At 40.2% G+C, this 26,896-nt stretch overlaps 1 protein-coding gene across 2 annotated transcripts in view; it reads left to right on the top strand.

Annotated features, from left to right (window-relative positions):
- Nucleotides 1-26,896, top strand: part of RELN (reelin) — a 284,897-nt gene that overhangs the window by 185,732 nt on the left and 72,269 nt on the right. For both annotated transcript variants that reach the window (XM_059471986.1, XM_059471987.1), the window contains exons 20-27: nucleotides 2,419-2,655; nucleotides 8,521-8,713; nucleotides 11,286-11,398; nucleotides 18,144-18,281; nucleotides 18,912-19,098; nucleotides 22,737-22,942; nucleotides 24,772-24,943; nucleotides 25,317-25,517. In XM_059471986.1, coding sequence (XP_059327969.1) covers nucleotides 2,419-2,655; nucleotides 8,521-8,713; nucleotides 11,286-11,398; nucleotides 18,144-18,281; nucleotides 18,912-19,098; nucleotides 22,737-22,942; nucleotides 24,772-24,943; nucleotides 25,317-25,517 — 1,447 coding nt within the window. The remainder of the gene's footprint in view (nucleotides 1-2,418; nucleotides 2,656-8,520; nucleotides 8,714-11,285; nucleotides 11,399-18,143; nucleotides 18,282-18,911; nucleotides 19,099-22,736; nucleotides 22,943-24,771; nucleotides 24,944-25,316; nucleotides 25,518-26,896) is intronic.

Below are 26,896 nucleotides of genomic sequence, written 5' to 3'. Positions count from 1 at the left end.
TAGATACAAACCTGAAGCTAATGGTGGCAATAATTATGAACACAGCTTCACCTTTTCATATTATGTTGTCTGAAAATATCAGCATTTTCAGTAATATAGATGGACTGCTGCAAAGTTTGGCAATCAGTCTGTATCCACGAATTTAATTAATCTTCACTCATACAAAAAATAATTACACATTTAATGTTCTCCTGAAAAGGTGCATTTAATCTGCTAACATTTGACAGCTGCATTTTTCTTCTGGGCAGAACAGCAGTGGCTTTTCAATATTAGGTATGCGCATAGCTTGAAAGAATGAGATCAGAGCAAAGGTCTCCCAGCTGGTTTTTAACAAATTTAATGGTGGCTGGTAATGTAAGTAGGAACACTTTTCTTCTCTGCAGCAGAAAAGTCATTAGCAGGAATCCCCCTCCCTCTCCATCTATCTCTAACAAATCAAAGCCAGACAGGAGAAGTTGTTACAACTGGAGGTGTAGTCAGGTTCTGCATACTAACATATGTGCCATACGTGGTGGTTTACACCTACATTTTTAAATTGTGTTAGCTTAATCCCCTGGGATGGGGAATTTATTTTAACATGTGTTAAATATTTCAGCATCTGATATGTGTATCAGTGGAGCATGTCATGATTTAGGATTTTCTGTACATTACTGTCTGTGAGAATTAGCATCCACGTGGGCAAGCTTATGAGAGTTAAGAGTGAAAGGGAAGATACAGGCACCAGAGGCAGCCATCAGCAGAGAAATATGCCCTGGATTATGGCAGAGCATTAGCTCACACAAGTGCCAGGTGCTTCAGAGAGCCCACTGGATACAGTGCTCTCCTTACCAGGGTACCAGCTTTCCTCAGGATAACACCCCTGAATCATGGCAGAAAAAAATATGGTTCCTTTTAGCATCAGTTGCAATTTCTTGTCATTTGTGCCTTTAAAAAATTACCCAAAAGGTTATAAAGTTGCTTCTTATGAGGGAATCCTTAGTAGAAAAGAAGCCAGGGTCTGAAGTCAGTCAAACATATTTATTTGAGCGTAAAGAAAATGTATCCACCATGTATAAAGTGTGTGCTGTGCTGGTCCCATGCCACAGGGACATGGCCACGTCACCTCTGGCTGTCCCTCTGCACTTCTCTCTCCAGTCTATGGATGGCAGAAAGCAGCTCCTAGAAAAGCCAGGCAGGACTTTCTGAGTGCTTCCCACCTGTTTAGCCAAGCTGTTTGTTTTTTTCTGGTTAATGGATTAATGTATTCTTCTTTAAAATGAATGTGGCACTAAGCAACAGTATTATAAATCTACTCCCTACAAGGATGTTGTAGCAAGTCATTTTTAAGAGTGTGGTTTTTGCACTAAGATTGCCACAGGCACAAGACTCTTTCATATGCAGAGAACAAAACATTATAACAGGCAGCTCAGAAAGACTTGAGTATGAAAAGAATTTGGTGCTGAAGTATAAAAAGATACTTTCTATTTACCTGATATTTCATTTTATCCATATTTCCTCTAACAGAGAAAGAAAAATCACAGCTACATGATGAGCTGGCTGAAAACCCTTTAGCCAGCAAGTAATTGTGCCCCAATGGAGACAAATGTCCCTGTTGCCAGTCTGTCTCACAGCTGATGTGGCTGTGTGGGGTACCATGGTCTCAGTGATTTATGGGGCTTTCAAGAAGGTGTCATTGCTGTGGCAATTAATGTGTACTCCCTCCTGCAGTGTATGAAAATTGCTCCTGGAAATCAGATAATACTCTTAATTTTCTTTGCAGTTTTTCATTTCTAGGTGTGTTGACACAGCTGCCATGACAAATCAGGTGACCTTGCATACCAGAAGCACCTGGGACTCACCTCCAGTTGCATCTCTATGCAGCTACAGAAAAGGAGTGTCTGCCAAAAATGACTACCCACAATCACACTGTCTGACAAGATGAACCTTTTTCACTTGACTGTGGCAATTTACAGGGGTGGATTCTTCTAGGACAAGAGCACCATTAGAATGATATCAATGCTATGTGGGGAATGCAGATGTTTACAAGATGCAGATCTTCAGGATAAAACCCACTGAGTCTGACAAAGGGGAATTGGAATCCTTAAATCCTTGTCAGTTCATCATTCCTTTGCTAATTTACACCTTTAAATTTACTGAGAGGTCCACAATGGAAGCAAAAATTACAGATTTGGTAGAAACTCTTTCTGGTGGCTTTTGGACATGCCTGGGTTTCAGTAAATGAACTGATTACCAAGAGAACCAACAATTCCCCTGTCCCTGTCGCTGGTAGCAGCTATACCAGCAGATGCTATGGTATTTGTGGGTTAAATTTACTCCATGACTTTTAGGGTCAGTAAGGAAAAGTTACCAAAAATACATCCCCATGGAATTATTAGAAACAGGAAAAACTGTCAATAACGACTTTGTTTTGTTTTCCAGAATCATTTCAGTGGAGCTGCCTGAAGATGCAAGGCAGGTTGGCATTCAGTTCAGGTGGTGGCAGCCATATCACTCTTCTCAAGGCGAGGACGTGTGGGCAATCGATGAAATCATCATGACCTCTGTGCTTTTCAACAGCATCAGCCTGGACTTCACCAACCTGGTTGAAGTCACACAGTCTCTGGGCTTCTACCTGGGAAATGTTCAGCCCTACTGTGGCCATGACTGGACTCTCTGGTGAGAAATATGTATTCTTTCCTGTTCTGCTTTTGTTTTCCTTGTCTATTCATCCTGCTAAGGATCAAGTGACTGCTGAAAATGCATTTTTCTGGCAGCTATTCAGAGTAATAATGTGTCTTATCCTTGAATTGTGGACAAAAATACAGTCACTAATCTCATTGCAATTAGCAGTAAGTTTTTCACTTCATTGCACAGATTTATGTTTGGTGGGAACATTGAATGTGGCATTCTTTTTCCATGAAGTATTTAAAGAATACACTAATAGAAAAAAATTCAGAAATGTTTAATAATCTTCACTTCAAATCCAGGCAGGTTAATATGGATATGCAGGTAATGAAATAAAATGTTAAGTAAACACTGAATATTTTGTAAGTGATGTTTAAATCTATGTACATAGCCATTCTATTGTAATCCAGAAAGCAAAAGGCAGCAGAATATAGGCATTATGCATTTGTAGTTGCTTTGTCTGGTATTACATACACTTAGAATGTGTATACACTAGAATTACATACACTTAGACTTCTGCACTGTGATCACCATTATGACATATTGCAATTAGGTCTCAAATATGCTGTGTATTTAGAAACAAAAGCAAGAAAACATCACAGCCCTCAAAGGAAATAAAGGCAAGAGAAGCAAAAGAAGGGAAAAACAAAACAAAAAAAATCATTAGGATTGCATAAAAATATGCTTTTTTAACTAAAACATTAACATGCTTCACAAAAAAAAAATCTGGAGCATTTGAATGTAACATTTGGAATTAATACAGGGGAAGCTCAATTTAATCTGTGTGTTTTGATTAAAACCAAATAACAGTTTTGTGCTAGTCTCATCAACCTATAAACCCAGTATAGTTTTAATTGGCATAGATATATTTCTTTGGAGAAAGTACAATCACAGTAATTATAGAAAACCTGAAGAAAATAAAATAATTTTAGCATCCCCATGGACACTCAGAGAAACACTGTTGGAATTTTATTAACAAGTATCTCTGAGCAATCTGATTTGACTTTCTGATCATCTGTCAGACTAAAAGGAGTTGGCTTAGCAGTAGGAACAACACCAAATGTGTCCTAGCACTGATAATGAGGCAGTAGAAGCACCATTAACCACTTTAATAAGGACAAGGAAGGTACTCGCTGCTCATTAAAATGAAACAACATGTTAGGGCTCAAACTGTTTGCATCTTCCTTATCAAAGAGTAGGAATGAAAGCCTTTTAATTACATTGTTTTCCCTCTGTACTTTTAAGACCTGTTTATCATGGGAAGGACGGCAGATAAGATAGCAGAGGTTCCTCTCTTTTCCTCTCATGACTCTAAATCAGAATCAAAATAATAAACACTAAGCTAAATTTTCCATCCCATATGGAGATGGACTAGGTTTGTAGTGCTCAGTCATAGTAGAAACATTGAAGTTTCCATGCATCAAATATAGAATCAAAACCTTCCTCACTGTTTGTGTCTAAGTATTTTTCATTATCACTGGAAAACATGAACTCTATCCTTCACTGACCTTGCTCCTCTCATGGGAAATTTTTAAACTTACACAAAGTCTGTACAAACGGTTGCTAGTTAAATTAATTATAGTTGGGTTTTCCCAGCTGTGAGTCCATTTGTTTCTCATTTTCTAACTCATGAGTTTCTAACTCACGAGCAGATCTTGCAGTAGCACTGACACCATCCTCCTGAGAACAGTCTGACAACAGCTTTTTCATTAGTACAACTATGGGAAATACACTATCAATCATTTTACAGGGTGGCATCCCCAGGCCCATTTTCACAGAATTGCTTTTAATTGTCTATTAGGCTTCCATTTCTACCTTAGAACCTGTAAACATGAAACATTTATCCTTAAAATTTGAAAAAACTGAGGAGGGAGATTTTAATTTTTTTTATTAAGAGGTAGGCTGTTCTTTTCCATACTTGGTTTCATTTAAAACAAAATTGTTGATAAACATATGTTTTGATCAAAGGTGATTCTTGAGTATTTTCATGGTCTGTGTCTGAACAGGCATTTTATTTGATAGCCATCATCATCCTTTGATTTCAGAATGGATCCTTTATCACATCAAGTGTATTTGTTGTACTGAAAGGACTCTGGAACACTTTAAAATGAAGTGCTTGATGATGTACATTAATTCATCACTTCTCCAAAATGCTCATATTCAGGCAAAATTTTGAACCAATTGTCTCTGGAGTATTGTAGGCTATATACAGTGACTTGCTGCAATTCACTTAAATATCGATAAGGAGATATAGATATATATATATATATACATATATATATATATATATATATATATATATATATATACACATATATATATATATATATATATATATATATATATATATAACACTTTGAAGATAGATAGATATAGATATATATATATATATATTCATCTGGATACAAATAAAATAGCTTTATTTAAATATATATATATGTATTCATGTGGACACAAATAAAATAGCTTTATATAAATAAACTGTCTCCAGTCAGATGACAGCATTATGATTTAACTCAGTGTAGCAAACAATAGAGTGTCCCAGTGCCCCTGGAGAAGCCTAGAAGAAGACTGTAAAGCTGTCTTGTCATGAGCTATGTTTATGGAGCAATATCATACAGTGGTCCCACATCAGCTTGGTAGTTTGTCTTAAATATTTTGTTGTTTAGAGTAATTGTTACTCTGTGACATGCAGAAAGTTTCTTTCAGGTAATTGACTTAATTCTATTAATGATGTTAATACATTTAGGAATTATTTAGCAAAGCAGGTATGATGCAGAAAGGCCAAACATCCCTGCTTTTGATGGGAGCAAAGCTGTGTCTGGTGCGAGCACTGGGCCGCCGTGTCAGTATTTTCAGTCAACGCAGATTTACAAAACAAGCTGCATCCATGTGGCTTTTCAGCATTCCTAAAAGTCCCAGCCTTGAAAAGATGGTAACTCTGGGGATCTCAGAGCAGTTTGGAGCAATGCAGGTTGGCTGACATTGGCTGTGATACCATTCCCAGAAGAACCAATTAGCTGGCAGTGCTTGGAGGGAGAGTGATTGTTCTGAGGGCACCTATGGGTATTGTTCCTGTGCCTCTGCAGGTCTAATTATACACGTGCCAGAAACCCACTCACAGCAACAAATTTATACAAAAATGAGGCCTCTGCATTCTCGTTTCTGAAGATTTTTTAGTTAATTATTGTGACGCCAGGGACATGACTTCATCTTTTACAAATTCTGGAAAGGCATTCCAGCTGTGTGGCTGCCAGAACAAAGAAAACATTTGGTATTCCAGCAAAAGAACATACCCCTAACCACAACATGAGAGATCTGGAGAGCAAAGAAGGGACAAGGTAGAGCCCACAACTTTAATGCTACTTGTGTTCAGCTGGAGGCAAAATGTGGATGATAAAGGACTTTGTGTACCTGTAATGTGATTTCCTTCCCTCAAAAGAGCTTCTTATAGAGCACCACATATTGTCTGCATCTCAATACTATCTTCCTTTTCCACATTTCTTTAATATGCATTTTAAAGAGCTGGTTTGACTTTTTAACTTACTTAATATATTGTGTACAATATCCAGTGGCTAAGCTATTAAATTAAAATGAATACTAAATTTAAAATATTTTAATCATTGCCTGAATGCCACCAGAAAGAATGTATTAGAGTTTAAGACTTCTTTTTTTCACATTTTATTTAGTAGTATTGAATAAAAGGAATTTTTGTGAAGACAAAAGCAAAATGTTACATTTAATTCTTTGCCCTTTTTTTTTTCACTAGAAGTCCTTTACTTGTCTTCTGTTACTTTGGTAAGACAACTTCTGGGCAGATGTTTCATCAAATTGTTGAGTTTCAACTCCTTTATTCTGTTCAGATAAGCTTTAGGTAACTGTGGTGTGCTGTTATGCCCAGGTTTTTGTGTGCAGTGCCAAATCCTCTTCCAAAGCAGTGCTGCACATAACTGTCAGCTGATTACAATGCACATGTTTGGCTGACACCTGAAGAGCCTGGTTGTATTGGCACAGATTTCACAACACAGCCTGTGTCAGGTCAAATGAGTTTTAGCTTTTAAATTTGAGGATTTTTGTCATTTTATAAAATACAAGATAAAGTTTAGAAGAAAAGGAAATTCAGGCATTATCCAGACAAGTTCTTCTGAGGTGCATTCAGATCTAACCACAAAGCCACATACCATAGGGAGATGTACTGCTGATGAGTGCACATTATATCCTCTTCTTAACTTAAAATTATCCTTCCTATTGAGAAGAAAAACACTGACAACACCAACTGAAAGGGCAAACAGTTCAGATAGAGTTTTCCAAGATAACTTACTGCCTTCCAGTCCAGCTGTCCATGGCTGTGCCCTTGTGCCCTGGCAGTGAAGGGAATGTCCATCCACAGTCACTCGGGGCTGCTGAGTGACAAGACAAAGTGAAAATTTTCATATAAAGTCATGACCTGGATCATCTTTAGGAAATCAAGTCACAGAAGTAAGGCCAGAGAGTAGAAAGCAGACAGGATCTTAAGTTATGCCAAGTAACAGAAATTTAATAATGACAAAACTAATGTCAGCTTTCAGTAATTTCTTCTAAAGCTTTAAGGTAGGATGCTGACATGTATGGCATAAGTGCTCTCTCTGGAAAGGACTCTGTAGAAAACAATGTAGGTCAGTGAATTAATTCAAAAGAGTCCTAAGTGACACTGACTTGTATTCCTTGTCCTCACACTCACTTTGCCATGACCTTGAATTTTACAGGAGTAGAAGCTAATATGTTCTGTATTGTATTTAAAGATTATGACTTCTTATGTAAGATAATAAACTGTAGCTTACTCAATCATAAGAGCAACCTTGAACTAGATTATTCTCTTCATCACCCCTGTACTGAATGTAGCTTTTACTTTTCCATGATGATTTGCAGTGATTTTCTTTAAAAAGAGCCAATCCCTTTTCTAAATTGTTTGCATTTAAGAATAGTCTTAGAAAATATTGAAGCTGAAAGGACTACAGTATTTCTGAAGACACTAAGTAAACATCTCAAACTAAGCAGAGGGAGGCAATTTTCATTCTATGTGAACTTTCATTAAATACTCTTGTTTTGATGGCTAGTGAGCAAGATTCAATGTTTAAATTGTTATTACTTCCTTCTTATGCTTCTGTTGTATTTGAGGTTTTGAATTTTGTTGTTTCCTTTTTCTTTTGAGTAGTGCACAGAAGAAAAACCTGCATTTGAAGTGAAATATCTTGGAATTTCAGACTATAAATTGTATTACTATATATATGATAACTGTGTACCTTGCAAAATATATGTGTAGTATTACTATTGTTCTCCAATCCACTGGAAAATATAACTCTTACATCAGTACACTCTATGGAAAAGAAGCTGAGAATAGAAGAATAATTCTGAAAAACAGTCAAGTGAATGAATTGCATGTAGGAAAATCAATGAAGTTAACAGTGTATATAATAAGAGTATTTTAAATTAGATTCAGAATATCTTAACTGTCCAGTATTAGAATGAAATTACAGTTCTGACTGTGGCATGACCTTAGGCAATGGACACCCAGGGGAATGAACTTTCTTTATGTTGTTTTTTCCTTATGTTGCCCTTTGCTAGATCCTAACTTGATCCTTAATATAAAAAGCATATAGTAAGAACTAACAGAATAATTCAGTGTTTCACATTCTGGGATACATCAAGACCTTCCTGGTAATTTGCAGAAGTACCAGCAGAAAGATTCTTCTGTGGTCTCATCCCACATGCCAGTCTACAGAATAAATAAGCACAACTGTATTTAACCCAGAGCCATAATGTTCTTTTTTGAATGATTTTGGGCATCCATCCTGATTCTGTCCTTGCATCTCTCAGTTTTACAGGAGATTCAAAGCTGGCCTCTAGCATGCGCTACGTGGAGACCCAGTCCATGCAGATTGGAGCTTCCTATATGATACAGTTCAACCTGGTGATGGGCTGTGGTCAGGCCTTCACCCCTCACATGGACAACCAGGTGAAACTGGAGTACTCCACCAACCATGGCCTCACGTGGCATCTTGTTCAGGAGGTGAGGCTGGCAGCGAGGACGTTTGTCTTCCATAAACTCAGCTTTATACAAAGTCTGAAATACACTTTTGGCATTGAACAAAGATGTTTTCCTTTTCACCTTTCAGTAAATAAATTCTCTGTTGTAATCTGTCAAAATTACTAATAGAGGTATTTAGACTGTTCCTCATAATATTTGGAAGAAAGGTGTATGAAAGCCTGAAACAAAATAGTGACAGGAATGGACAAAGGCTGAGAAAAAGATTGGGCCACAGTTAGAGCTACAGGGTAATGGCTGAGATCTTTCCTGTGCTATTGCTTTGTTTTTCTAAGCAAAATGCATCTACTGTTTCCTGGAATTTAAATGGATAGACATTCTTTCTGCCCTTGTGCACAGCCATTTGGTAAATGGAAGCACATTCCTTCAGGGGATTGTAATGCAGAGCTTTCATCTCCCAGCCCTGGTTCAGGCTCAGTCCAGGCTGGAGTGACCGACCCTGCTCCCCCGCTCCGCTGCAGGTGCAAACAGCAGCCCGGGCTGCTCTGCCCCCGGGTGCCTCCGTGCTGCCTCAGCACAGATGTGAGCAGCACGGAGTTCATGCTCTGGTTTTCCCTCTCAGATGAAAAGCTGGACTTTCCCTGGACTCGGGGTGAACTGACCGCGGTCCTTTGGCTGCCTCTGAGCAGGTTCAGAGGGTGTCAGGGAACTTGTCCTGCTGCCTTTCCACTGCCTGCTCTGCAGGCTCACCAAAGGATTTGTATGCAAAGTCCCACACCTTCTATGAGCAATTAAAGCTTTGCCTGGTTACCCTTGCCATGCTGTGTTTTGCCACATTTACTTTGGTGGGCATAATTAAGAAACCTCAATAAATGAATTTTTAAACTTTGAAAATCCAAATAATGATTTCTTATTTCCAAATAATATTTCTTATCCAGACAAAAGCTATAAATCATATATTTCACACCCTGATCATGTCTTGTATACCTAGCAAGCATCATCATCTTGGTGTCCAAGAATAGTTCCTAGCAGTGGGTGTTTGGGGTTTGTGCTTGGCATTCATGGAAGATAAGTTAGCTTCAGATTTTGGTGCTCCTTTCCTTGCTCAGTAGAGCAGAAATCAGGGAGAACATGCAGCCAAATCATTTTTCTCACACCACCCATGTTGCTCTGATAAAAGAGTATTTGTAGTATATCTCAAGGACATAACCTGGCAAATAAACAAAACACTAATTAATTAAAATGTTTGAAAATTTTGTTTGCTTTGTGATCACTGATCTTTATTAGATCGAGTTTTCTATTATCTTTTAGGGGAGATGAATCACGAAAAAATGTTTGAAAATTGCTGGAAAGGAAATTAGGCATTTAGAAAATCTACTAAAACAACAAAAAAAAAAAACAGAATAAGGTCTCAGATCTTCATTTAATACTCTAAGATGTTTGAGCAATAAATTTCTCTGTAATATATTCTGCCCTTCTTCATATTTAATACATAACTATTACTGTATAATTTAACTGTATGAATATTCTTAATTGCCATAACTTCTGTAGAGCATCACTGCTTTATTATTAGTTTTAGAACAGTCAGAGTAGGTTACTTGCATGAGCAGGTGTCTGTTCTCTTGCCTGATAGCCTTCATGGGGGTGAGCACAGCAGTGACCAGTGAAATTCTCCTGGGCACGTGGGGATGGTCAGGAGAAGCTGTGCTGTGTCAGAAGGGACTCTGAACTGGTAGCTGGAAGAGGATCATGTGGGTTGGTAGTAACTTCCAAGCACTTTATTCATACCTCATATGTCAATTTTTTGTTCTGGCAAAGAGAAAATAAATTAATGGAATATTGCAAAAAATGAAATAACATTGGAAGGGCAGTGCTATATATAATATAATGTACTTCATTTATATTTAATATTAAAAAGATGCGATCATTAAAATGATCATATTTTCTGAATTTAAAAAAAATAGAATTTAGGAAACAGACCTCAACAGGAATCTGAGTTAAATGCAGAAATAGTCCTAGAAGCAGGAGGGAACAATTTACAGCACTTGCTGCAGGTGTCAAAGCTGCAGAGCTTGGGATGGGCCCAAGGACACAACTTCAGTAGGCTGTGGCTGGCTGGGCCCTCTGGTGTGTGTCTGTCTGTCCCTACTGCTGCTCCCCACTGCAGATGGAGGGTGTGGGGCCAGTCAGCATGCCCAGGAAAAGCTTCACAATAGGTCTCTAAAATGACCTTTATGATAGTCTGGAGGTCACTTTCATAGTGATCTTGTATCCTCACTTCATAGTCCATGGTGGATGCTGGGGTGAAGATAGTAAAAACCAGAGAGATAGACACTCCTCATGGAGGAAAGCAAAACATTGCCAGTCATGAATGCTAAACTCTTTAAATAGATTCATATGGCTTTCTTCCATCCTCAATTGTACTACTGGTTTTCTGAGAAATTTCTCCACTTCATGCCAGGATTTCTCTCTTCTGTGTCTTTCACTCCAACATCTGGACCCAGACAAGTTCCTGGTTCTGTGACTGTTTGACCCTTGTTTCTGTTCCCAATTATTCCTCAACATTAAATCTAGTTTTGGAATGTTTTATTTTAAGGAATGCCTTCCCAGTATGCCAAGCTGTCAGGAGTTTACATCAGCAAGTATTTACCACTCCAGTGAATTCGCTCAGTGGAGGAGAATCACTGTTCTTTTACCACAGAAGACTTGGTAAGCATTTATTTCATATCTTTAAACATTTTTTTGTGGGGAAGAAGGGCAGGGGGGTGTTGTGCAGACAATTTGTCACATCAATTGCTGTAACAAATATCAAGTCGTCTGCAGGTCATACTCAAGCCAATAGGTAGAGTCCCAGGGCTGACCCAGTCTCAGGTATTTCCCATAAAATGCATTCCTTACATAATTAGAGAATAAAAGTTGGTGAAGTCAACAGAAACTATTGTTTAGGATTGTTTTTAATACATACTCTGACTCTCCTAATAAAGTTCAGACTTTTCAAAAATAGTGGCACTTGTCTATAAATGCCCTATTGGAGGAAGGCTTTATTTGGATTGTTAATTTTTATTTTGCACATTCCTTATTGTTTACATCTTCAGACCAAAGCCCTGTATAAACAATAACTAATGATTCATTTCTGGGAATTTTTTAACTCTTGTTTCTTTTTATAGCATGTCTTAAAAAATAACATTCTCTCATGCAAAAAAAGAGAAACAAAAATTATCAGAAAGCCTATTCATCTTGTTGTAATCAAACTTGATTTGCCTCTCCTAAAATTTTTAATCACTAAATTGTCTCTTTCATTGTTTATTTTTAAATCTTTATTATACCATACAAATAAAAATGTTGTCATAAATCCCAATAATCTTCAGGGCATCCTTCATTTGAGAATTTAATTATTGCAATTAGAGTTACATTTTGATTACGTTTGACCTGAATCCATCATAGCAATTGCAATGAGAGCTTGCTCAGATTAAGTCATCATTGTATTTCCCCATCCTTCATCATTATTTTTTTTTGCACTCTGCATGGCCTCAGCACAGCCTGTTTCCATCAATCACACCACAATGATACCTTCTTTCAACACACTGCCCCTTTTTGCTGTGCAGCCAATATTCAGAATTTCCTATTTCTAGGCAAAACATCAAAGGCAAATATTGAATCCTTAGAACATATATCAGATAATTCCAAATGGTGCAAGTAAATCTACAAATAACTGCTTTGTAGTTAGATTATAATATACTGAATCTTACATGTCATTTTGTGCCACCATACACAAAATCTGTGGTTCACATAGACACTTAGGAGTTTAAAAAGCACCTACAATTTTGTGGGTTACACTCCAAAGTAGGCTGTTATTCCTAATTTATGAAACATATAATGTACTCAAAGTAATTATACACTGTGTATTTGATGATGATACCAATGTTGTGGCCCTCTTTTTCTTTTGGATCTACTAATTTTTCTCAGCATATGAGGTGACAGAAGCATATAACTCGATTTTAATTTAGGAGACTGTGGGGAGAAGTCATGATGCTTAGCCGGGTTCCTGTTCTATGCTGTGCACAAATCATAAATATTTCACACTCTGTCGTGTATCTGAAGGGATTCCCGTCTGTTAGCAGAGTTTTGTTTGTAATTAAGGTACAAATTACCACTGAAAATTTCTTTGCTCTTTATAGAAGCCATTTTCTGAGTTGTGCTGTGCTGTGGTGTTATCAGGGTGAAGAGTAAGGGTGGCTGCCTGTTCCCCATCGAATGCAATCCAGCACACCACACGTCTCTCCCACCACTTTCCCCTCTTTCTAACATTCCTTTCTAGTGGCAAAGAGCAGGTTAAGAGCTCAACAGCTCCTTTGGGTTGAGATTGGGAGGGGATTTTTTACAGCTTTTTAGAGCAGGCTTGTGAGCAGAGAGAAAGTTTCTGCCTTTGCCAAACCTGGGCATTATTGGTGACAATTTGATGAGCAGCTCTCCACTGCCAGCCCAGCCACATAGAGAGCATTGTTCCAGGTGGCTGGTGGTGCAGGGCTCCTCTTTGGGGTGCCCTCCCTCCTCCTCCTCCTATCCCTTCCCCACCTGCATCCACCCCACAGAGGCAAAACCTCAGTGATGGAAGAACAGTGCAGAGGCAGAGCCAGGTGTTCTGCCTTCCCAAAGCTGGGGTGAGGGGGAGACATCTCTGGACCTTTCTTCTGTTTTACCCACACGAGGCAAAGGCTGCCACACACCCAGCCTGCCCTGTGCTTACTGCACAGGGAAACCAAGCACCCAAAGGAGGTCCAGGAATGTCTCATTAGCCTTGTTCTGGCCCTTGCTGGCCTCAGCATGCCCTCACACCCCTGCACAGTGATTGCTGGAGCTTTTACCCCTGGATGCACAGCTCCCAGCTGAGGGTTTGCACCTTGGGCGTGTGGGAAGTGTCAGGCTGTGGCACTGTGCTCATGCAGCTGGAAAATTGTTCAGAACATCACCCATTTCTCTTGTAAACTTTCTGGGTGTGCTGGTATTTCTGCAGATCTGTAGATGTTCTCCATCTAGCAAGCATGAGTTTACAAGGTCCCCGTGTTATGTGAGATTTTGGGTTAGGAAACCTGCTGCAAGAATGAGACTTGAAGAAATTAAATGTAAGCACCTGCTTGCTGAAATTGTATTGTACTTGAACTGAACATTCCTAACACTGATGAAAATTAATTTCAGTTTTATGCAAGGCATTTACATATGAACAGGCTTTAATGAGATACAAGCAGCTGTCAGTTGCTGACTTCATAAACAAATCAACACCTAATGACTGAATGAGACCTTCAGGATAATTGGGTAAATGTAATTATGGTAACTCAGAAGGTAGCAAATATAATTTTACCAGCCACAAATTTGCATTAAATCATTAAGGCTTTTAATATCAGGAGAGAAGGCAGTGATTTTATTTTACCTCACATATCAGAAAAATTTTATAACAGAGCATCATTTCACTGGCAGTACTTCTGGGACATGATTTCCTTGTGCTTATGTAAAATGTCACACAACAAAAATGACTTTTATTTGACATCAACCTGAGTTAGATATAATGTCATTAGAGAGCCAGATTGCTTTCTAGTAGCATTAAAAAAAATGGAGAAACTATGAGGAACTAGGGAAGTTTATTTTTCTTGTAAGAAATGCTTCCGTAGCTCCTCAGTGCTGCACCTCCCATTTCAATAGATGTCCAAACAGTGACTGCCCACAAAAGCAGTGTTTTATCACTAAGGATGCAGCTGACGCTCATCTCCTTATTTTCTTTTCTTAATTAACATGGCTTTTTTAAATGGTTGATTACCATTTTTAACAGCATAATCCTCTTCAGCTGTTGTTACCTTGAGATGCAGAGCAGCCTTGGAAAGCTCTCAAAAGCAGCGAGCAGGACTGGTTTTTCAGCAGCATTGCTTCTGCAATTGTCACTTCAGCCTAACATGCATTATCCCCGCCCAGGGAGGACTCTGAATCCATAGAGCTGTCCCTGCCCACAGCCCTGGGACAGTGGCACTGCTTCCCACAGGAGCCCTGGCAGAGGCTGGGTGGGAAGGGGAGGGCGCCCCTTGTCCTTTGCAGTTTGGGGCATTGGGATTCCCATGGTGGCAAAGCTGTCCCCAGGGGAGAGCTGTCTGTCTGCAGGTAAAAACAACTCCTCCCTGCTGGGCTGTCCCCAGCCCCCAGCTGCTGCACATGCCTCCATTTGGGCAACATGTTCATCTCCAGGTGGTAATGAGCCTCCTCTCTTCTTCCCCTCCCCTCAAATGAGAGGAACAATCATTTCATTGGCCTGGGGCAGCCTCTGAGTAACGAGTGGAGCTGAGTGCACCCTTAGCTTGATGTGCAGCCAACATCTGGAACCCGAGGAGGCAGATGGAGCTCTGCACCTGTCAGGATGGCAGCAGGAATGGGACAGTGAGACTCTCCAGGGAAACATTTTGGTCAGGTGAAACCAGCATGATCCTGAGCAAAGGGCAGCTCTGTGCACACCCAGCCCTGGGAACAGCCCCAAGGCAGAGCTGCACAGGGATATTCTCAGCTGGGGCTCCAGGTGCTGTGCTCCCCTGGGCACAGAGGTGTCCTCTGCCACTGCACAGGGCTGGGCTCTCCCTACTGAGGGTGCAGGTCAGGAGTGAGCCTTGTGCCCAGAGCCAGCCCTGATGCGCTGCACAGCCCTGATGCACCTGAACCAGCCCTGATGCACCTGAACCAGCCCTGATGCACCTGCACAGCCCTGATGTGCTGCACAGCCCTGATGCACCTGAACCAGCCCTGATGCACCTGCACAGCCCTGATGCACCTGAACCAGCCCTGATGTGCTGCACAGCCCTGATGTACCTGCACAGCCCTGATGCACCTGAACCAGCCCTGATGCGCTGCACAGCCCTGATGCACCTGCACAGCCCTGATGCACCTGAACCAGCCCTGATGCACCTGCACAGCCCTGATGCACCAGAGCCAGCCCTGATGCACCTGAACCAGCCCTGATGTACCTGCACAGCCCTGATGTACCTGCACAGCCCTGATGCACCTGCACATTTGCCCTTCCAGGCCATGTGCACCTGGCAGCAGCCAAGGCAATGCCATCAATGCCACACCAAGCTCATTTTAGGGGGCACTACCACTTGTTGGGCACCATGAGACTTCCATGGCATGGTGAAATTGCCTCTGCATCACTGTAAATCTCCCCTGGTTTGCTGTAACACCCCAGGGCTGCAGGGTATCACACCAACTCCACCCATACACCCTCCCTGATGAAAAACAGGGATGCCCAAACACAGTGCTCTCCCTCCTGCTACCTTGGAAAATTACATGACACAGTTTTACTGTGCTGGGAGTTCACAGGGGATGTGTTTGCCTGCTCTAACACCATTCTTTGGTTTCAGTATTGTCATTTTCCTCAGCACACATTAGAGTTAACACCAGTCATTACAGCTCCTTCCAGAGCCTACAGCCTCTGTCAGGGCTCTCTGTGGTGCCATTGATGGGAACATGAACCTCAGCATCAAAGTGATGTGCTGACTTCAGAACACTCCAAAAATAAACAGTAAATAATTGCAGTCAATATTGACTGCCCATTGTGCCTTCACAAGCTTGGGAAGTCCTTTGTGTGATGATTACTGGGATTGCACACTTTTAATGGATAATTCATAGCTCTTGTAATGTAACTCATCAATACATTACATCCTGAGGGAGTATTTAATCAGCAGATTTGCCCCTGCAGATTAACTCTGAGTGCTGTAAAAATGCTTACAGTATTTGCAATATCAAACAGACACTTAAAACAGGCAACAAGGGTCATTTCAATTAAAAATCAAGCCCTTGGGCAGCTTCACATGTTTTTTAAAGAAATTTGTAACTGGTACTTTAAAAATTTATCCATACATGTAGCAGTCTTCTCATATGTGCCAGAGTGGCTAATTGCTCTGCCACTCTGTCCTCTTCAGCTGCACAGGTCTGCTCCCTTCATTTCTTCACTTCCATACGTGTGAGCAGGTGGCTCAGCCACCTTTACAGTATTCATTTTAATAAGTCTTATTCTACATAAATTATTGGGGGTGGGGAAAGGCCTTTGTATCTCCAAGCAGAGTAACAGCATTTTATCCTGTGCCATCATAAAGTAACCATATGGCTCAGAAACAAGTTAGAAAAGCTTCTAATAGGAGCTGCCTGCTTCTCCTCCTCAGCACCCCCAACCAGCCCTTGGCCAGACACAGGCATATCCCATTTAAAATTGGATTTTTAGTTCTCTTCAGTCAGCCTTGCTTTCCCTGTCCTACCCCTCCACAACAATGCAATCCAGCCTCAGTGCCCACATTGCCGCCACCACCACCCCTTTTTACTTGGAGTGTAGAATCTCTGTATCCCCTGTTTGGGAGTGGCCACCAGCCAGTGTCTGTAACCAGCTGGATGTGCACAGTTTGGCAGGGTAGCTTGAGAAGGCTTGATGATGACAAAGATTGCTTTTCTCATTATTTACTTTCTTCTCCAGCCTTGGTTTTTGAGGGTGGTGGGTGTCAGGCTGGGTTTGGCTAGCAGCAGTCACTCCCATGGAAAAATGTCAATGTTGAATTGGACAATCTCCTAAAGGGCCAACACTGAGCATTTTTAATGGATAGTATTAGCTGACTTCACTATTGTAAAGAAAAAAAAGCTGTTGAAGATAAAACTATTTAGAATGGAGAAGCTAGAGCAAGGTTTTGTGCTTGAAGAATATTACAAATATCCAGAGATTAGTTAGGCAAGGAATTTATTTTGATAATTCCCCACCAGAAACCTTGGGTGTTGCAGATTTTGGGTTGTTGGCCAACAGCAAGCTATTTGCAGTGCAGGAAAAAATAGATGCCATGAAACAGGATCTTTGACAAAAACTTGTGCTCTCAATGTCACCAGTGGTATGTGCGCAAAATCTAGTTTAGAACCATCCTGACCAAAACAGAAAAAATTATATTAAGAAAAAAAGTCAACTATTGTTGAATGGAAATAGTTGGTATTCACTAACACTCAAGAACTTTAATAATTGTTGAAATAATAAATATCAGGAGAAACCTCTTTAGGCAGTTTATGACCTGTTAACTGTCACCAAAAATATAAAAAACAAAGTCATGCCCTAGATACACCTTTCGAATTTTGCAACCATAGCACAATAAAAATCCAGTAATATTCACAGCTAGGCTTGCCTTAAAATAATTCTCAAAATCCCTACAATGTGCTCTTTCTCAGAAATGTCATCAGCCACTGGAAAGTTCATTATATAGCCCTGTGCCGTGACTGGCATCATCTAGAAAGTTAATTTGTAAGAAGCTGTCTTTGATTGTGCCAGCCTTTGCACCCCAGGCTGGGATTGGGATACTATGGGATACTAACTTCATTTTTTTTTTTTACATTTACCTCTTTTCCTGCCATTTTGTAAAGAATCCAAAAGTGATGCATTGTTATTGATTTTAAGGTCCAGTGCCACACGTTTCCGCTGGAGCCAGTGCTACTACACAGCCCAGGATGAGTGGGCCCTGGACAACATCTACATTGGCCAGCAGTGCCCCAACATGTGCAGCGGGCATGGCTGGTGTGACCACGGGGTTTGCAGGTATGAGGCATTTGTCAGACCCTCCTAGCAATGCTCTCCTGATACTTCAGGCACCCTACTGTTTTCCATACTTTCCTTTTTTTGGCTGTTGTTATTTTTGTATTAAAAATTAAAAAAACAAAAGCACTCTGCAGGGTTGACCATTCAAGCAGCATTAGCAGCAGTTGCTCCACACCAGCCTGTCCAAGGAGCTGTACCCTTGGCAGATCCAAGCACTGGAAGAGCTTTCACCTGCTCCAGGTGTCCTGGTGGCCATTCCAGCCTTTTTCACAAGAGCCCCAGCTCAGGGCCAGAGCTGCTTTGCTGAGTCAGAAGGATGCCAGGGACCAGCTGAGCTCTGCTCGGCAGTCACTGTCAGAATGGGTGCTACACCAAGGACAGACTGCTACTCCCTGACAGCCTCAAACTTTCTAGAGACCCCAGGGGTTTGGGGTTTTTTTTATAAAAAAATTTTCCAATTTTCCAGTTATTCAGATTTTTTTCCATGATGCAAAACCACAATTCTAGAATGATTTTTGTTTTCAATTATGGTTGTCCACATCGAATTTTATAAGGTCAGTGCACTGCCTTAACTAATTGCCAGTATCAAATAAAGTCCTTAAAACTTGTTATGTTTACACTTCCCTCCAGGTGTGATTCAGGGTTTCGGGGTACTGAATGTCAGCCTGAAAATCCCCTTTCTTCAACCATCATGTCTGATTTTGAGAACCCAGACACCCTGAAGACGGAGTGGCAGGAAATTATTGGGGGAGAAGTCGTCAAGCCCGAGGAGGGCTGTGGGGTCATCTCATCTGGCTCCTCACTCTACTTCAACAAGGTAGGGCTGGGGCACTGATAAAGGCACACACTGCAGGTTTCTGTGGAGCATCATGTGGCTGTGAGGCAAAGAGAAGGGAGGTGGCAGAAAGAAGCTGCACGTGATATTAGACACGTGTTAAACAGCCCAGCTATGCTCTGCAGGTAAAGAACAAAGCAATCAAAAGAGATGGGGAAAGACACATGCACTGTGTAGCCAAGAAATATCAGCTGTAATGAAAGGCAATAAATTGCCAGTGTGCTGGGAAGTGTGTCTATTCACAATGTCTTACTTGGACATTTTCTTTTTTAAGATTCAGTTTGCAGCCTCCAGCAGCTCCCATTTTCTGTACTGTTTCTTCTGTACTGTCCTGGCTAAGAGATGGGGAAAGGTTGGCTTTCCAGGACATAAGCAGCTTAATTTGCGGTCACAGGAACAAAACTATTGAAAAAACACATTTTTCAGGCTTTTAGAAAATGTTTAACCCGAAGGAGAATATTCTTTTGTATAACTTGGATACTTTGCAGACAAAAAAATAATAGAACAGGAAGGAGATATAGGGAATTCTGCTAATTAGTAGCAATTATAGCTAAAATAAAAAGAGATCTTTATGACCAAACTTAAGATTATGCATTGTAATCACTGATTTATTTTTGTATTGTTGCTCCTCAGGTCTATTACTAAGGTTTGTTTTGTTCTTAATTGAAAGGAAGAGTGTAAATGCAGCTATGTGCTTCTCCTTTAAAGGTTTGATCAAACTGCCACTGCTGTCATGAGAGCCAGATTAATCCCAGTAGAATAACCCAATATGCAACGCTGTGCAATTGTGTGTTGTTTACCTCATTACAAAAATCTAACCCATGAAATAATTTTCAGCACTCCTACATAGTCTCGCATCCAGGTCCCCTGGAAATAAAGCTCTGCACTGAAAATTTCGTAATAGCCCAATCAGTATAACTAGCTAATTGTGATAATTGGATTTTTATACATAATTGTCTTCCCTGTTAGATGTTTTTCCTTCTGGCTTGGTTCCTTATGCTAAGTTTCTCAAAAGTAGTTTGCTAAATTAGAATTAACCTGCTATGATCTTTCTTCTGATTCCTGCTAAGGAGGAGTGAAAAACTCATTTAGAAATTCTTGGCTTCTTTCTATTGATCTCTAAGGGTTATGTTATCACTCATTTCTTGAGTAGTAGCAGTCTGTGTGCCGTCAACAGAAGGTGGTTTATTTAATTTCTGTTTAGATCTTTCTCACACTGTCTAGGGGCCATACTGGTGGATTATAAAAAATTATTTTTATAGTTGCCAAACAGTTCTGTATTGTTTTGGGGAGCTCATATTCACATTTCTTTTCATTTGCTCAAACAGCCACTTTTTATTTGAATGTCTAATGTTTGCTGTCATAATCAATTACTGCTGCCAGAATTAATGTTGGCTTTGTCCTGACAACCCTCTAGTTTTTGTTTTACAACTCATTTCAATCAGTTGTAGGTGTGTTCACAATTCAGAGCTCTTTCAATTAGCAATTCCCTGAGGCTTTATGTCACTCATGCCCTCTCTCAGTTTACCTGGGCCTGTGATTACCCCTTTGGCAGGCACACCTGCTGTGGGGTGCAGATATGGAAAGCTTACCTGGAACAGTTTTAGGGCCAGAGCTTGGCCCACTGCAGGTCAGGACACACAGGCCATGGGACAGCAAGGGTGTTTGCATCCTTAGTACCCATTTCTGGCTCCATTCGACGGTGACAGTTTCAAATTCCAGTGTCTCCAATGAAGCTGTGGAAGCAAACCACCCAGAGATTATCAGTGTCACCTTGGCCAGCATTAGCCACCTGGGGCTGCACCCAGGAGCTCAGGGCTGCATCCAGGGCTGAGTTCTTCTCACTCTCAAGGCACCATCCAGGAGGGAATTCCAGTCTCAGCTGGGAATAAACAATGAAATAAACCAAACCAAGAACAATTCCAGACTAAATTGGTATAGTTGTATCCTGTATGAGCTTTTTGAGAGTCAAAGGATTCTTCACAGGTTTTGCTGCCTTGTCATCAGTGGTACAAGCCAACAAAACTTCAGACCCCATGAATTCAGCTTCCAGCAGTCAGTCCCACAGTGCAAGGTGCCCTATTTGGTATGGTCCACAAATGAGCTCAGCACCTAGGCTGTTATACCAGCCAAGAAAAGACAGAGAAAGAAAGCAGTAAACTTTTATCTCTGCTGGGTTTACCCTCAGCTGTGTAGAACAAAGAAAGAGATGTGAATGGAACAGGATTTAAATTCATCTGTCACCTTATTAAAAAACACAGATGATATTTTAAATCTCAGCTCCTAAATCTTGTTACATGTGTCCAGCTAGATGACGTCACTTGCTTATCTCAAGTTTATTTGGAAATTTGTCATAAGGATCCCAAATGTACAAGTGACATTACTTAAAACACAGGCGTCATAACTTAACCTTGGTTTTCCTTTTTAAATCTTTTTATGCTTGGAGATGGACAGAAACACACTTTTTTAAGGGAATTGTAAATAGGCAGGATGACAGTTCTGGTCCTTTTTGGGGGGTGGTGCCAGGTTGAAGCTGCTTTAATAAACGCAGAAATACGATCCCTGCATCATTTCTCCATCTGTACACAAATGGCTTTGCCCTACCTATAAAAGCTGTGGCAGCCTGATGCTGTGCTGGGCTGTGCCAGATGCAGGGCATGCAGGTCACCTCCCTGGGGACACTGCTCTCATCCTGTGTCCTGCCTTGTCAGCTTCATATCCCATACCAGCATCTTGTAGGTTTGGTGATGTGGAAGTCCACAAGTTCAGCCTCAAGCCCCAGGGCACAAAGGGAAGAGGATTATGGGATAATTTCAGTTACAATAAAAGGCTCTTAAACCTTAAAGCTTTTTTTTCTATGAACATGCTCTGTCTTCTGAACACACACAGAGTGACCACATTGACCTCTTAAGTTCAAAAGCGTACTTGGAAAAGCTGTTCACTCAGTTTTACAAGGCTCCCTGTTTCTCTTAGCTGTGCTTAGGTAAACTTGAAACTAAATCCACAGGTTTTAGTTGAGACACTCCTGATTTACAACGCTTATTAGGAAAAGAATATCATTTTGTGTAGGAACAAATTTTATTCAGCTGAAGCATGAAGAGAAAATGCCAATCCCTGGTTCTTGTGTAGCAGATGGACCTTGAGGAAGGTATTAGAGGAGCCAATTTCAGTGATTGGGTAACCTTGTATAGTGCAAGATTTGACCAGGGAAGAAGGACTAGAGAAAAGGACTTTTTACTGCTCCATGCATTATCAATAGAAAGCTGAAGACTTAAAAATTTAGCCTGGGTTGATTCAGGATATCCAGCACCTGCTCTTTGTCTCTGAAGTCACATGGGACCATGAGATTAAATTCTTGTGTGGAAATTGTGTTGTGAATTTTCATTGTGTATTGAAATCGAATAATAAAGTTCTTGTGGGATCAAATCAGGGTGACATAAAGGATGGCCAGGCAGAATAATTGAAAGACAAAAAAAGCCAAGTTGATACAGAAATCAATGTCCTCCATGTTGTGTAATTTTGTGTGTAATATTCATCTGTAATGGACTTTAAATATGCCTATTCATCGTGAAGGTGCCATAATTAAAATTATTATTGTCCCTCTCTTCCTTGTATTGTAGGCTGGAAAAAGACAGTTGGTAAGCTGGGATTTGGACACAACATGGGTGGATTTTGTACAGTTTTACATCCAGATTGGAGGAGAGATTTCTTCATGCAATAAACCTGACAGCAGAGAAGAAGGTGTGCTGCTGCAGTACAGCAATAACGGCGGGATCAATTGGCAGCTACTAGCAGAAATGTATTTCTCTGACTTCAGCAAACCCAGGTATAATTTTGATCTGAATTAAGTAATCCACATCTGCATCAGCTTTTAAAAATATATATTTCTCAACTTATGAAAACATTAATCATAATTCAAATTTATAATGCTTCGAAGTCATCATTACTTTTTCTGACTGGCACAGTAAACTCCTGTCACTGGGAATGAAAACTGTAATGAAAGTGGGCCTTACAGTCTTAAGTAAAATATAAAATTTCCTATCACCTTCTATGTGAAACATGACTAAAATGCTAACATCTGCAAAACATTAGCAAGCAAATACAGAACTTGCTTAAAAGAGGTGCAGAAATCTTCCATTTCCTCTGACTCTGATTTCAGATCTAATGTACATGCATTAATGTCATATGAAGCAAAAGCTCTTTAAATAAATATTTAAGGAGAAGAAATCATGTTCAGCCATTCAAACTTGGTGTCAGATACCTTGTCAGTGAAAATTTAAATTGTATTTGTCTACATGGGTGTTAACACGATTTCTGTTACCTGTAGTCCATGTCTTTCAGCATACAAAAGATCTGTATAGGAGGCCTGAAATATTTTACCCAAAGAAAACTGCTACATAATCTATTCCATTGTAACAGAAGGATGCTTTTGTCTACAAATAGGACCAATCAGCAGAAGAGAATGAGAAATTAATTTTGGTGGCATATATCACTATTACTTCCTGGCATCAGAACATGGATCAGCTGAACAGTTTAATTCAAAGCTAGAGAGCTCAAATCAGTTCCTTATTGTGTTTGGCAATATAGTAATAGAGCAGAAAAAACATCCACTGTCTTAAAGAGTTTTCAAGAAGAACAAAGAAGGCTTCTTGATATGCAGTGCATAAATAGGAATCCAGATATATGGGAAAATAGAATAATAGCATCACAGAATCCTTAAAGTTGGAAAAGGCCTCCAAGATCATGAAATTCAACCTTTGATCCAACATCACCATATCACTAAGTGCCATATCCAGGGGGTTTTTGGACAGTTCCAGGGATGGTGACTCCTCCAGCTCCCTGGGCAGCCCAAGGAGCCCAAGTGCCTGACTGCCTTTTCAGTGGAGAAACTCTGCCTGTTGTCCAACCCGAACCAGTATAGCCACATTTCTCTTCACAGAGAAAAGCAAGGCACAATTCTTCCCAAGAATATTTCTGAGATTCACATTCTCTGAACCTCAGAGGAAGGAAAAACAATTCTTATCATTTGCTGTGCCTGTGTTTGTGCAAAAGTACAGTGCAATATGGAGATTGTTTACCCAAAGTGATGGTGTTTTGTTTCCTTGGCCTATCAGGACCAAGTGTGTGTGTGTGTGTGTGTGTCGGGACTATCAGCTCACAGTCACAAGATTCAGTGCAGAGTGTGCAGAGTGAGTGCTTGGCACATTCAGTTTAGATGTAATGTAATATAGTATAATAAAGTAATTGATTAGCCTTCTGATATCAATGGAGTCCTCACCATCATTCTCTGCAAATTCAATAAACTTCCTCTGGCAGAGTTTGAGGCAATGCACTCACGTCCCTGGTTGCCTGGGGGAAGAGGCTGATTCCCCCATCTTACTACAACCTCCTTTCAGGTAGTTGTAGAGAGCAATGAGGTTTCTGCTGAGCCACCTTTCCTCCAGACTAAACAACCCAAACTTCCTCAGCTGCATCTCATATGAGTTACTCTCTTAGACCCTTCCCCAGCTTTGCTGCCCTTCTCTGGACACACAAATTACTGAGGACTTTTACAGATAAGATAGCTGCTGGCTTTCCTGTCTCTTTTCCCTGTTGAGTGATACATTTCTCTACAAACTGTGCTCTCTGAGGTTCTGCTCTGTTTGTGTTCCTCAGGTTTGTGTATCTGGAGCTGCCAGCTGCAGCCAAGACCCCCTGCACCAGGTTTCGCTGGTGGCAGCCGGTGTTCTCAGGGGAAGGGTACGACCAGTGGGCCATCGACGACATCATCATCCTGTCAGAGAAGCAGAAGCACATCATCCCTGTCATCAATCCCACCTTGCCACAGGTAATAAGCAAGAGCCAGCTGTGGGCATCCCCAGGAAACAGGAACTATCCTGTTAGGAGACTTGTTTGAACATAGTTTTCGTTGAAAATACTGGGTTTATTTAAAGAGACAGCTGCAGTGCTTGCAGCTGCGTCTCTGTGTGGGAACAACCTGGGTCTTTGCACAAAATCATCAGGCTCCTAAGCTTTGTGTCAGAGGATGTAATGATGTATCTCTGCAAAAAGTCAAGACTGAAGTTTTGGCAATAAAAATTTTTTTTGAAAACTACAGAAAATAAAAATTGCAAAATTTGAAAGTTCATCATTTTGGGAATTATTCTGAAGTCACAGCACAAGGGGATAATACCTCTGGCTTTTCTTTTCATTTCTAACAGAACTTTTATGAAAAGCCAGCATTTGATTACCCTATGAACCAGATGAGTGTATGGTTGATGCTGGCCAACGAAGGGATGACCAAAAATGAAAGTTTCTGCTCTGCCACCCCCTCTGCCATGCTGTTCGGTAAATCCGATGGAGACCGGTTTGCAGTGACTCGAGATTTAACCCTGAAGCCTGGATATGTCCTGCAGTTCAAGGTATTCCTTAAACATAAATCTGTGCAAGAATATCAGTAAAACTGCCCTTAGCCAATATTTGCAAGGTGCCACTGGGGCCACAGTTCAAAGGTGATAAAATAGACAATTGTGTAAAAAGACGTGAAAAGCACTAGTATGAACCCATACAGAATAAAATGCCATCCTGCTTTCTAGAATAGCCAAAACCTTGGTGCTTGAAATAATTTTTACTCCTCTGGAGAAGTTTTAAAGGTTTTTGTTCTTCAGCACAAAATTTCAGAAGTGGCTTGAAGTACATGTCATTATATTCAAGTCAGTACTAGGAAATGCTACTGCACTGTCAAGCCCAAAAGGATTTACCCCATCTGGGGCTCTGTGAGTACAAAAGCTCCAATGTGGTTTGGGTTCATTTTTTGTATTTTAAACTATTTAAGGACTTACAAGCTGCTCTGTACTCCAGTGTGTGTTTTTCATATAATTTACTTTTATTGTGTCAATGAATATAGGCTCCAATTAGCATTTTCTTCTTTAAAGAGCTTACAAAAAATTTCAGTGGTCTGACAATACATCAGAATATGGGCTCCAAAGAAAGTGTATTTGCTTTGACAAGCTCTTGTTTCTGAACCCTAATCAAAATTTTATTGAGTTTATAATGAAATCCCATTGGTGAATTCTGGAAGTTGGTTGCAATGCAATTTTAATGAGTTCCCCACAAATACATGGTCCTTACATAATTGGTGGATACAGACACTGAATAATTTACAAGTGGAATTATTAAAAAGATCAGATGTTTACAGGCAGCTTTTCAAATATAATTCCCACAGTTCTATAAATAGGAAAGTTCGTTAGAAATACTGGGATTTGTAAAATAATCTAATTTCAACTAAAAGATATGCTATTAAGATGCTATACAAACTGAGGGATTTCAGTACAATTTTCTTGTGAGTATTGCATGTAGTTTTATACTTTAAACTGTTTAAACCTAAGGATATCTCAATACATAAATACCAGTTAGGCAGGAAAAGGGTTATGCTATTTGCCTCTTCACCACCTTCCTGTACTTCAGTGACTAAGTGTCCAATTTCTAGGTTTGATGATCAACAGCAATTAAGAAATTGTCTGGGTTAAAAAAAAGCAACAATACTTAAAATGTTTTGTACACCTTCCATCACTGAAGCACTTGTCAATGTAACATAACTATACAAAACATGAGAATGTGTCACACAACAGTGAGTTCTTCTTTATAAAGTCTATTATTTAAGGACTGAATTTATACTTTTTTGGAAAGCTTTTCAGCCTGCACATAAATGTGTTAGTCCTATTTGCATGCTTTCATGAGTGTGTGAAATTTCCATTTTAAATAGCAGACTGGAATAATTTTGCATTGATAAGCTCAAAGA

The sequence above is a fragment of the Ammospiza nelsoni genome, chromosome 5, assembly GCF_027579445.1.
Source record: "Ammospiza nelsoni isolate bAmmNel1 chromosome 5, bAmmNel1.pri, whole genome shotgun sequence".
Taxonomy (NCBI): domain Eukaryota; kingdom Metazoa; phylum Chordata; class Aves; order Passeriformes; family Passerellidae; genus Ammospiza; species Ammospiza nelsoni.
Note: the sequence above shows the minus strand (reverse complement) of the source record. Positions and strands in the feature narration are given on the sequence as shown.